The 13,136-nt window shown below is 46.3% G+C and overlaps 1 protein-coding gene across 2 annotated transcripts in view; it reads right to left on the bottom strand.

Moving 5' to 3' along the window:
- Positions 1-13,136, bottom strand: part of LOC137335155 (Na(+)/dicarboxylate cotransporter 3-like) — a 51,826-nt gene that overhangs the window by 12,420 nt on the left and 26,270 nt on the right. For both annotated transcript variants that reach the window (XR_010966346.1, XM_068000302.1), the window contains exons 7-9: positions 10,745-10,831; positions 7,372-7,476; positions 3,624-3,721 (exon numbers count right to left, since the gene is read on the bottom strand). Coding sequence is in view for 1 of the 2 variants with exons in the window: in XM_068000302.1 (XP_067856403.1) it covers positions 3,624-3,721; positions 7,372-7,476; positions 10,745-10,831 (290 nt within the window). In the remaining variant the exon portion in view is untranslated. The remainder of the gene's footprint in view (positions 1-3,623; positions 3,722-7,371; positions 7,477-10,744; positions 10,832-13,136) is intronic.

A 13,136-nucleotide genomic window follows, 5' to 3' on the forward strand; every position in this document is an offset into this window, starting at 1 on the left:
GCGGGGGGGGCGATGTTTGTTCAACTCATGCAGGGTTGTTGTGATTGTACTTGCTGGATGTACAATCACAACAACCCTGCATGAGTTGAACAACAGTTGTGTTTTGGACACTGACTCAAGAGGTCTGGTAGCATAGTGGTTATGTTACTGGGCTAGTAATCCAGAGGCCTGGACTAAAATCCAGAGTCATGAGTTCAAATCCCACCACGGCAGCTGGCGAATTTAAATTCAATTAATTAATTAAATTCAATTAATTAAATAAAAATCTGGAATTAAAATACTAGTATCAGTAATGATGGCCATGAAACTACCGGATTGTCGTAAAAACCCATCTGGTTCACGAATGTCCTTTAGGGAAGGAAGCCTGCTGCCCTTACCCGGTCTGGCCTATATGTGACTCCAGACCCACAGCAATGTGGTTGATTCTTAATTGCCCTCTGAAATGGCCTAGCAAGCCACTCAGTTGTAAAATCTCGCTACAAAAAGTCATAATAAGAATAAAACCAGACGGACCACCTGGCATCGGACCACTAGGCACCGGACAAGACAACGGCAAAACACCAAGCCCAGTCGACCCTGCAAGGTCCTCCTTACTAACATCTGGGGACTTGTGCCAAAATTGGGAGAGCTGTCCCACAGACTAGTCAAGCAACAGCCTGACATAGCCATACTCACAGAATCATACCTTTCAGCCAACGTCCCAGACTTTTCCATCACCATCCCTGGGTATGTCCTGTCCCACCGGCAGGACAGACCCACCAGAGGTGGCGGTACAGTGATATACAGTCAGGAGGGAGTGGCCCTGGGAGTCCTCAACATTGACTCTGGACCCCATGAAATCTCATGGCATCAGGTCAAACATGGGCAAGGAAACCTCCTGCTGATTACCACCGACCGTCCTCGCTCAGCTGATGAATCAGTCCTCCTCCATGTTGAACACCACTTGGAGGAAGCACTGAGGGTAGCAAGGGCACAAAATGTACTCTGGGTGGGGGACTTCAATGTCCATCACCAAGAGTGGCTCGGTAGCACCACTACTGACCGAGCTGGCCGAGTCCTGAAGGACATAGCTGCTAGACTGGGCCTGCGGCAGGTGGTGAGCGAACCAACATGAGGGAAAAACTTACTTGACCTCGTCCTCACCAATCTACCTGTCGCAAATGCATCTGTCCATGACAGTATTGGTAGGAGTGACCACCGCACAGTCCTCGTGGAGATGAAATCCCGTCTTCGCACCGAGGACACCATCCAACGTGTTGTGTGGCACTACCACCGTGCTAAATGGGATAGATTCAGAACAGATCTAGCAGCTCAAAACTGGGCATCCATGAGGCGCTGTGGGCCATCAGCAGCAGCAGAATTGTATTCCAGCACAATCTGTAACCTCATGGCCTGGCATATTCCTCACTCTACCATTACCAACAAGCCAGGGGATCAGCCCTGGTTCAATGAGGAGTGTAGAAGAGCATGCCAGGAGCAGCACCAGGCGTACCTAAAAATGAGGTGCCAACCTGGTGAAGCTACAACTCAGGACTACATGCATGCTAAACAGCGGAAGCAACATGCTACAGACAGAGCTAAGCGATTCCACAACCAACGGATGAGATCAAAGCTCTGCAGTCCTGCCACATCCAGTCGTGAATGGTGGTGGACAATTAAACAACTAACGGGAGGAGGAGGCTCTGCAAACATCCCCATTCTCAATGATGGCGGAGTCCAGCACGTGAGTGCAAAAGACAAGGCTGAAGCGTTTGCAATCATCTTCAGCCAGAAGTGCCGAGTGGATAATCCATCTCAGCCTCCTCCCGATATCCCCACCATCACGGAAGCCAGTCTTCGGCCAATTCGATTCACTCCACGTGATATCAAGAAACGGCTGAGTGCACTGGATACAGCAAAGGCTATGGGCCCCGACAACATCCCAGCTGTAGTGCTGAAGAACTAGCTGCGCCTCTAGCCAAGCTGTTCCAGTACAGCTACAACACTGGCATCCACCCGACAATGTGGAAAATTGCCCAGGTATGTCCTGTCCACAAAAAGCAGGACAAATCCAATCCGGCCAATTACCGCCCCATCAGTCTACTCTCAATCATCAGCAAAGTGATGGAAGGTGTCGTCGACAGTGCTATCAAGCGGCACTTACTCACCAATAACCTGCTCACCGATGCTCAGTTTGGGTTCCGCCAGGACCACTCGGCTCCAGACCTCATTGCAGCCTTGGTCCAAACATGGACAAAAGAGCTGAATTCCAGAGGTGAGGTGAGAGTGACCGCCCGTGACATCAAGGCAGCATTTGACTGAGTGTGGCACCAAAGAGCCCTAGTAAAATTGAAGTCAATGGGAATCGGGGGGAAAACTCTCCAGTGGCTGGAGTCATACCTAGCACAAAGGAAGATGGTAGTGGTTGTTGGAGGCCAATCATCTCAGCCCCAGGGCATTGCTGCAGGAGTTCCTCAGGGCAGTGTCCTAGGCCCAACCATCTTCAGCTGCTTCATCAATGACCTTCCCTCCATCATAAGGTCAGAAATGGGGATGTTCGCTGATGACTGCACAGTCTTCAGTTCCATTCGCAACCCCTCAGATAATGAAGCAGTCCGAGCCTGCATGCAGCAAGACCTGGACAACATCCAGGCTTGGGCTCATAAGTGGCAAGTAACATTCGCGCCAGATAAGTGCCAGGCAATGACCATCTCCAACAAGAGAGAGTCTAACCACCTCCCCTTGACATTCAACGGCATTACTATCGCCGAATCCCCCACCATCAACATCCTGGGGGTCACCATTGACCAGAAACTTAACTGGACCAGCCATATAAATACCGTGGCTACGAGAGCAGGTCAGAGGCTGGGTATTCTGCGGTGAGTGACTCACCTCCTGACTCCCCAAAGCCTTTCCACCATCTAAAGGCACAAGTCAGGAGTGTGATGGAATACTCTCCACTTGCCTGGATGAGTACAGCTCCAACAACACTCAAGAAGCTCGACACCATCCAAGATAAAGCAGCCCGCTTGATTGGCACCCCATCCACCACCCTAAACATTCACTCCCTTCACCACCGGCGCACTGTGGCTGCAGTGTGCACCATCCACAGGATGCACTGCAGCAACTCGCCAAGGCTTCTTCGACAGCACCTCCCAAACCCGCGACCTCTACCACCTAGAAGGACAAGGGCAGCAGGCACATGGGAACAACACCACCTGCACGTTCCCCTCCAAGTCACACACCATCCCGACTTGGAAATATATCGCCGTTCCTTCATTGTCGCTGGGTCAAAATCCTGGAACTCCCTTCCTAACAGCACTGTGGGAGAACCGTCACCCCACGGACTGCAGCGGTTCAAGAAGGCGGCTCACCACCACCTTCTCGAGGGCAATTAGGGATGGGCAATAAATGCCGGCCTTGCCAGCGACGCCCACATCCCGTGAACGAATAAAAAAAAAAGGTGGGATTTATCTCCAAATGAGATGTGACCTGGTCATGTGGTTGCAGATTTCTTGTACATATACACAATTATTCAGAACCCTGGCTGATTCTTCTGATTGAGCAAGCAGGAATCGGAAGAATCTCTCAAAGAAGGTACAATATGAAGGTGCCACATGTCATAAATAAGTGAATGAACATACCGTTGGGATCAATTTTCCATTTGAAGGAAGGTTTCTGTGAGGGGAAGATGAACATTATGATAACGATTGTCATTGCAACCACTGCATCTGTGACGTACCTAAGAGCCAACAGAAGCAAAATAAGCTTTCTTTATCATTTCACATGCTATAGATTTTACAGGAAGGTTCTAACTTTTATCTGCCTTTGATAGACAGGAAAGAAAGATAACTCTATGGAGCATTTTGTATATTCATTCATAGGATGCGGGCATCGATAGTGAGGCCAGCATTTATTGCCTATCCCTAATCGCCAGCAATGGTTCTCTTCCTGACCCCGCACCACACCATGGTCCCCCAAGGATACATCCTTGGTCCCTTCCTCTTCCTCATCTACATGTGTGTTGATGACACCAAGCTCTACCTCTCCAACGTCTCTCTCAATTCCTCCACTGCCTCTGTGTTGTCAGACTGCTTGTCTAACATTCAGTCTTGAATGAACCACAGTTTCCTCCAATTGAACTCTGGGAAGGCCCTGGACATTGCATTTGACCCCTGCCTCAAATCCCGTACCCTTGCCACCAATTCCATCCCCCTCTCTGGCCACTGTCTCAAGCCGAACCAGACTGTTTGTTTGCAAACGTGATATCTTGCTCAACCCTGAGCTGAGTTTCCGACCCCATAACCTCTCCATCACAAAGACTGCCTAACCTCCACCTCCGTAACATCACCTCCTTCCGCCTCTACCTCAGCCCATTTGCTGCTGAAACTCTCATCCATGCTTTTGTTGTCTTAAGATTCAACTATTCCAACGCTCTCCTGGCTGGCCTCCCATCCCCCACGCTGTGTAAACTTCAATTCATCCAAAATTCTTCTGCCTGCATTCTATTCCGCACAAGTCCCACCCAACTACCACCCCTCTCCTCAATGACCTACATTGGCTCCCAATGCCTCAAATTTAAGCCTGATCCTCAAGTTTAAATCCCTTCGAGGTCTCACCTCTCGCTAATCCCTACAACCCCTCCCCAAGAACTCTCTTCCTCTGACTCTGGCCACTTGTGCAACTTCTTCCCCATTCACCTCACCATTGGTTGCTGTGACTTCAGCTACATGAGGCCCCACTCTCGAATTTCCTCCCCAAAAACCTTATGTATCTCAACTCCTTTGACCTTTTTAAATGCATCCTCTTTGACCACTCCTCCTAATATTGCCTGCTTTGGCTCAGCATACATTTTTTTTTTGATTTGGCTGTGCAAAGTCCCATGGGACATTTTTCTACGTTCTATTTAAAGGGATATGGGGATCGGGCGGGAAAGTGGAGTTGAGGTCTAAGATCACCCATGATCTTATTGAATGGCGGAGCAGGCTCGCGGGGCCGTATGGCCTACTCTTGCTCCTATTTCTTATGTAAGTTGTTAGTATGTAAACCTATGGTGGGAGGAGAATCATCACTGACCATTCCCCACAGATTGAGTTCCTGTTTCTGATGATGTCAGTTAGGGATGTTCACAGTATAGGCCTTGTGCTTCCCCACAGGGAGGAGGAAGTTAAGAAAAGATAGTGAGGTACCTGGTCATTCTTAAATCCCTCCTGCAAATGGTCTGCTCATTGGGCAGGTTAGGCATGGAAGTGTAACCATTCTGCCAACTTGGGGAAACTAAAACGAGATGGAGAATAAATAAAGTAAGGCCTAAAAAGAGAAACACGCGCAGGAAGAAAAAAAATCATATTTTATTAGTTTAAAAATCTATTTTATTCTGGACTAATTCTTGGCTGTCCTTATGGTTTTGGCATGGACGTTCCAATGGAGATCCTGTTGCCTATGTTCTACACCTGGTGAATTATCTTCCACAGCCTTGAATGTCCCCAAAGCCTTTGACAGGCTTTGCCATTGGCACTTCTAATCAAATTACCATCATATAGTATCCCACCAAAGTTATGTCCATTGCTATGCAGTTTCCTCTCATACCCTGTGCTATAATTATTGGTTCATCCTCTGATTTTCTTTTTTCTCAGAGCTCTATCCCCTCTCTTTTTCTTATTAATTGCATCTTCCAATCATCATCCAACCCTATTCACTATTTTGCTGATGGTCTCATTCTACACTCAACTTCCTTTGGATCACATGCCTTACTTCACACAACCTCCAGTTCTCTTAACGTGCAATAGCTGAATCACAAGACCCCCTATCTTCTCCATGTTTTTCAATAATGGTATGAAAATTTTGTTTCTTCCAATTCCTCAAAGACACAGTTTTCCCATGTGTCTCAAGTCTAAACAACAGCTACTACCTCTTGCATTTAGTCCTTCTCCATCTATTGTTATTGGTGGCCTCACTATCTCCTTGCTAAAGATGCCTCCAAGAAGTTTGGTTTTCTTTTTTGTATTAGATATGTAAGAGAGTCAATGGATGACTCTCCACCTAATTTGGTCTCCCTCCTTTTTTATAGAGAAGTACCAGACCTCTGCTTGGGATCTCCGTGTGGCAGCATGGTTGAGATCAAGAGCTCATTCTGTGGGGAATAGTGATTGTAAAGCTGCATCTTAGTAATACATGGCACAGAGTGCTGGAACTGTCCACTCGGTCAGTGTTCCAGCCTGTCCACGGCGAAGTAGATTTTGGAGCCCAGAGCTTGCATGATGCCAGTGTGATCATCCCTGAGAGATGTTATTACAGGTGCCAGAGACTCCTGCATGGCCCATCTAAAGAGTGGATTTCTGGTCGGCAAATCACCCTGCGTGGCTAATGAGGGTTCTGAGAGGAAATTGCAGTGGGTTAGCCACAGGTTCAGATTGGTGGGTGTTGGAACCGTCCAGCCGCAAACCCACCGTCGGGGAGAAAATCCAGGCCATAATCCGGATTTTAGGTGTCAGCCGTGGCTCAGGTGGGTAGCACTCTTACCACTGAGTCAGAAGGTTGTGGGTTCAAGTCCCACTCCAGAGACTGGATCACAAAAATCTAGGCTGACACTCCAGTGCAGTACTGAGGGAGTGCTGCACTGTCAGATGAGATGTTGGAAGCGAGGACCCGTCTGCCCCCTCAGGTAGACGTAAAAGATCCCACGGCACTATTTCGCAGAAGGGTAGGGGACTTATTCCCGGTGTCCTGGCCAATATTTATCCCTCAGTCAACATCACTTAATGACCAGATTATCTGTTTTTTTTAATCACATTGCTGTTTGTGGGATCTTGCTGTGCGCAAATTGTCAGCCCCGTTTCCTACATTACAACAGTGACTACACTTCAAAAGTACTTCATTGGCTGTGAAGTGCTTTGGGACGTCCTGTGGTTGCAAAAGGCATTATATAAATGCAAGTCTTTTTTCTTTCTAGTTACCTATTAAATGTAATTATCATGGCATTTCTACAATATACAGGAGAAAAATATTTTTTCATCAAACAATATGGATGCTATGAAGAGAGGTTGGAGGAACAATGGGAAAAATCAAGTTGGGTTGTAGAAAAACATCTCGGGGTGGGGGGGGGGGAAAACAAGTCTTACATAGAAACACTGATATTTTGATAAGGCACTGGGTGGTGCAATGGATTTGTGCATTGCCTTTCACAACTGGGGCCTAAGTTTGAATTCAGTCCAACTGCGATTTTTTTTCTTTTTATTTATATATATATATATATATATATATATATATATATATTTCTGAGAGCTGGCCTCTTTCCCCCCCCCCTCCCACTGGGAGTCTTTGTCCCAGAAAGTGACGTAAAATTCAACTTGTGCAAGTGCTAACGATAACAGAGCAGGGCCCAGAGCTTACTTGGGTTTAAAGGCTTTTGACCAGCCCATCACAAACTTGGGATCTCTTGTGAAGAGGAGAAGCACAAACAGGCTGAAGAAGGTTGCCACGGCACTCTCGGCAAACCTGCAAAGGCAATCGGATGCAGTAAGTGACCTAGTGAGGAGGGAAGTGCAGCCAGCAGAGAACGCAAGCAGACAACACATGACTTAACAACGCGTCATGGCAACAATCCCAAACAGCTGATCACCACTTTTGAAGTTCTAGGGCTGCCCATCACATGAGGCGAGTCACCTTCCTTTTAATAGTTTGGGTGAGTTTTTTTTTTTCCCCCCATTCTCAGCCTGACTGAATGTTGCGTGGAAGTTCCTGCTTCACCTCGGCAGAGATGAGGAGGAAGTGTATGGGATGGAGGGACTAAATCGGAGATTGCAATTTTTCAATGATCAGGTTTTGTTTTACAACTTTCTCCGTGACCTGCTCCCCAGATGCTTAACTTAAGCCAGTGAGTAACTGAGCCAGATATACCAGGATAGAACCAAATTTATTTACTGGTCTGTGCTGAGTTAGACACATTCAGGTAGGACAGTGGTAAGCAGTGCTATAATTGGTTTCTGTGTCCCCGCATTGGGGTGAGGGGGGGGAGAAAGGAGAGTCGGCTAGGGCTCCCGCTCCAGATTGTGATCCAGTTACCCCTGCAGGGTGCATATGTGTGTAGTCGTTAGTGAGGTCAGGCTTGGGCTTGGTTTTGACTCCACCCACAGTTGAATGGCCTGCCCACGCTCACTGCCTGGCTAATAGATGATGGATGAATGGCCACTTGATGAATGCAATGAGTGCCCAGGTAACTACTTCATGAAGGAGTTAACAGCTTCAGCAGAGGAGGAGAGAAGGAGAGATATTTGGTGGAAAAAAGGGGGGGCGGTGTGGGGGGAAATGTTCTCCCTGCTGGGATACAGTTCCACAGACACCAGTTGGCCATCCAGTACCTCACCCAAGCCATTCTTCATGTGTGAAGCTGGATAGTGCGAGCTTTCCAGACAAGAATATTCAAACGTCCAACCTGAGCACAATCGTACCTTTACTCGACATGCACATACATCCTTTCCAGGAAGGGCAGTGATCAGAAGCAGGGATGCAAGTTACTTTGTCCCTACCTAAGTCCAGGGACACTGGTCAATTGTAACCCCTTCATACTGCCTTGACTAAGATCAACTAAGTCAGTGCTGACCAGAGACCAAACTTGGAAGGTTCCTGGCACGTATGGTTTAGTACCATATAGGCACTTACGGTACAAGTTATGATGAGATCTTTTTGCCAGATTATTCATAAGAGGATCCAAAGAACATGGGAATGAGAATATTGCTGGCTTGGGCTCGATGGGCCGAATGGCCTCCTTGTGCATTAACCATTCTCTGGATAATGCCATGTAACTCAGCCCACTGTCCAGGTCTTTTATCGAGACCTACAAAGACCAGCATGAAGTCCAAAGACCCAATAGTTTTTATTTGATCCGTTTGGTGCTTTTCCTCCCATCCTAGGTTGCTGAGGGAAGTAAGGGTGGAAATTGCAGAGGTGCTGGCCATAATCTTCCACTACTCCTTTAGATATGGGGGTGGTGCCAGAGGACTGGAGAGTTGTAAATGTTACACCCTTGTTCAAAAAAGGGTGTAAGAATAAACCTGACAGCTAGAGGCCTCTCAGTTTAACTTCGGTGGTGGGGAAGCTTTTAGAAATGATAATCTGGGACAAAATTAACAGTCACTTGGACAAGTCTGGATTAATTAAGGAAAGCCAGCACGGATTTGTTAAAGGCAAATCGTGTTTAACTAACTTGAGTTTTTTGATGAGGTAACAGATGAGGGCAATGCAGTTGATGTTATGTATGTGGACTTTCAAAAGACATTTGATAAAGTGCCACATAATAGGCTTGTCAGCAAAATTGAAGCCCATGGAATAAAAGGGGCAGTGACAGCTTGGATACGAAATTGGCTAAGTGACAGGAAACAGAGTAGTGGTGCACAGTTGTTTTTCGGACTGGAGGAAGGTATGCATTGGTGATCCCCAGGGGTCGGTACTAGGACCACTGGTTTTTTTCGATTATATATTAATGACTTGGACTTGGGTGTACAGGGCACAATTTCTAAATTTGTAGATGACACAAAACTTGGAAGTGTAGTAAAGTGAGGAGAATAGTGATAGACTTCAAAAGGACATAGACAGGCTGGTGGAATGGGCGGATGCATGGCAGATGAAATTTAATGCACAGAAGTGCAAAGTGATACATTTTGGCAGGAAGAATGAGGCGAAGCAATATAAACTAAATGCTACAATTCTAAAGGGGATGCAGGAACAGGGAGACTTGAGTATGTATGTACAAATCTTTGAAGGTGGGAGGATAGGTTGAGAAAGCATACAGGATCCTGGGTTTTATAAATAGAGGTATAGAGTACAAAAGTAAGGAAGTTATATTGAACCTTTAAAACATTGGTTCAGCCACAGTTGGAGCATTGTGTCCAATTCTGGGCACCGCACTTTAGGGAGGATGTGAAGGCCTAAGGGAGGGTGCAGAAAAGATTTATTAGAATGGTTCCAGAGATGAGGGACTTCAGTTACGTGGATGGACTGGAGTAGCTGGGGTTTTTCTCCTTAGAGCAGAGAAGGTTGAGAGGCGATTGAATAGAAGTGTTCAAAATCATGAAGGGTTTAGATAAAGTAAATAAAGAGAAACTGTTCCCATTGGCAGAAGGGTCAAGAACCAGAGGACACAGATTTAAGGTGATTGGCAAAAGAACCAAAGGTGACATGAGGAAAAACTTTTTTACGTAGCGAGTAGTTATGATCTGGAATGCGCTTCCTGAAAGGGCGGTGGAAGCAGATTCAATCTTGGCTTTCAAAAAGGAATTGGATAAATACTTGAAGGGGTGGGGAAAAAAATTGCAGAGCTACAGGGAAAGAGCAGGGGGGAATGGGACTAACTGGATTGCTCTTACAAAGAGCCAGCATGGACTGAACGGCCTCCTTCTGTGTTGTAACCATTCTGTGATTCTATGAAAGAATTTGTTTCACTGGCTCGGACTCTCTTGACATGTCATTAAAAATGAAATTAATTTGGTTCGACTGCAGCCCAGCGCCAAGTAAATGGGAGTTAACTGCATCCAATTTGGCATGAGATCAGCAGTCTTGCGCAGATAGGGAACAAGGCTGCCTGATGTTGGAGATCATTAGGGAGTGCTCTTCTGAAATTGGGGTTAAAGCACATCGAATGGGTTCCAAGTCCTAGATCTAAAAGAGCTGCCAAGTTTAAGTGGTGAGCTGACTTCAACATCTTTGTTTTATTACAGTACACAACTACAACCGAGGCTGAAGCACATTCATTGCAGTAAATACGCACGTAATTGGCCCCAGCTGTGTGTATTCTGCCTTGATTACAGCTTTTGCTCTGACTTCTGTTTCTTTATTTTTCTTCCTCTTCCACAATCTAAGGAATTAAAATTAATAATTTTACAAAAATGAGATTAAAAGGAAAAAAAATTGCTGCAAATTCTGGCAATCCAAAACAAAAATAGAAAATGCTAGAAACACACAGAGAAAAGACAGAGCAACTTCATCAGAACGCTAGGTTCTGAAATATTAACTAACAAGAAAGGCCTACCATATATTTCCAAAAATATCTATTAAAAGGTTCTCTGAATGACTAGGACTCTGACAGTTCTCTTTCTGTATAAACACACCAGAGTCATTTCTGTATTTTTATTTTGTGTCTCAGGGTTTAGCTATTTTGCCTTTTAATTGAGGTTGTGCAATGAGTTTGTTGTTCCAACATGCCAAGGAAAGGTGGGCCATTTCACTCCACCCATGATAACGATCTTCTAATCTTAGCCATGTATCTATGGGAGGGTGCTGAGAGGAGGCCAGTTGCTTCCCCACAGAGGAGGGAAAAATAGGGAGAGGGGGATGGTTACTCCCTGGCATCCTCTAGTGACTGCTTCCCTCATTTAAAACATCTTAGAGTAAACTTTTATATTTTTCAATAAATATGCTTCACACAATCTTGAGCTTATCTGACGCACAATTGGTTTAGCTGTTCGTTACCAGATCTGGTTGAACCACATCAAGCGCTATCGAGCCTCAATCTTCCCTGCTAAAACTGTCTACTACTCCAGGATAGTCCTGGAGAGTAAAGATAACCCCCAGCATCTTTTCTCCACTATCAACCATCTCTTAAGCCCCTCTCCCCTGCCCCCTCCACCCTCACCTCTAACAAGTGAGAGAAGCTCATAAAATTCTTTGTCACTAAGATTGAGAACATCCATTCAGCTGCCTCTGCTGATTCTCCCCCTTCCCCAGTAAGCCAAACCTCCTCTCAGGCCCCCGGCCCTAGCCATAAACCCGCATCTTTCTTCAATTTCCCTCCTAGCTCCCATTGACCTCTACGAGCTCATTTTGTCAATGACGCCCCTTCCCCGGCTCTGTTGCCCACCCAACTTCTCTTCCTGGCCCCCATGATAGCTGAGCTTGTAAATGGTTCCCTCTCCTCAGATACTGTTACCCCCACCTCCCTTTCAAAACCACTTGTCAAAAAACCCATTTGACCCCTCTGTCATTGCAAACGACTGCCACACCTCCAACCTCCCTTTCAATTCCAAAGTCCATGGAGTCTCCAAAAACAGAGACAGATCTACAAAATACAGAATCAGTCTACTGTCCGCTCTACAGTAATACTGACCAAGGCCATGAAGACATCTGTAATGAGAGTCTCTGTTAAAGGCACTATATAAATGCAAGTTTATGTTGTTGCTATAAGCTCTGTCTAGTACTTGAAGGATTGAGAACATGAAATGGCTTGTTCTAACACTGCAGATTTTTATATGTGATTGCTGGTAATGTCCGGAGACAGGAATGGGATGCAGCATCTTTAAATATCAGAATCTTGTATAAGGGAGAATTAAGCTTTTTTTTTTGAGGGGGGGGGGGGGGGGGGGGGAGAAAATTTCCTCCACTTGCACATGGTAGCAATGAAATGTAGCAGGAAAATTTCCTGTGATCGCTATTTCGAACAAAATTGTAAACGTGTCCTTTTTAGAAAGTATTTAAGATTTCACTAAAAATAGCAAACAAAAGAAATCTTCTTGCTATGTTTGTGATCTTGCTAACACATCTTGTAGTGATCAGAGGAAATCATCCACCTGACTTTGAGCTAAGTGCGGGGTGTGACGGAACCCTACAGAAGCTTATTCTAAATGGCAGTGCGTGGGTAAGGTTGGCAATGGCACATGTGGCGATGTAAAGAACTGGGGCATCGATCTTTGTGCCAGACCTGAAAAAAGCCCAACAGTAGAACGATGTGGAAGTTTGCACAGGATTATTGCAAAGCTGGTGAGAATGTGTGGAGCAGGAGTTTAGGCTGAGTTTTGGGAGCAGAGGAACCCAGAATTTCTTTTGGTTGAATCAGCGCCATTTTGTAAAGGGGCTGCTCGGGACAGGCAGATTGCTGCTCACTGAGGATTCCTAGAACCCCTTGGTCCAGCTGGTGCCACTGCGTCCGACCGGGTAAGGGGCCACCACAGATGCGTCCCCATACTGCCAAAGGTCCAGTTCTCCACTCCCTGCTCCCTGACCCCATGAACTTCAGTGGGACCGGTGGCAGGTGCTACAGTGGAGGCCAAGTCCTGGCTACTATGCTGGGATGTGTCCGACAGTGGATTTTCAGGGGCCGCTGTGTACTGCATGTTGTTCACACGAAAGCTTTACACCATTTGTACCGAAGATCTCCACCATTTGAG

Source organism: Heptranchias perlo, chromosome 19, assembly GCF_035084215.1.
Source record: "Heptranchias perlo isolate sHepPer1 chromosome 19, sHepPer1.hap1, whole genome shotgun sequence".
NCBI classification, from domain to species: Eukaryota; Metazoa; Chordata; class Chondrichthyes; order Hexanchiformes; family Hexanchidae; genus Heptranchias; species Heptranchias perlo.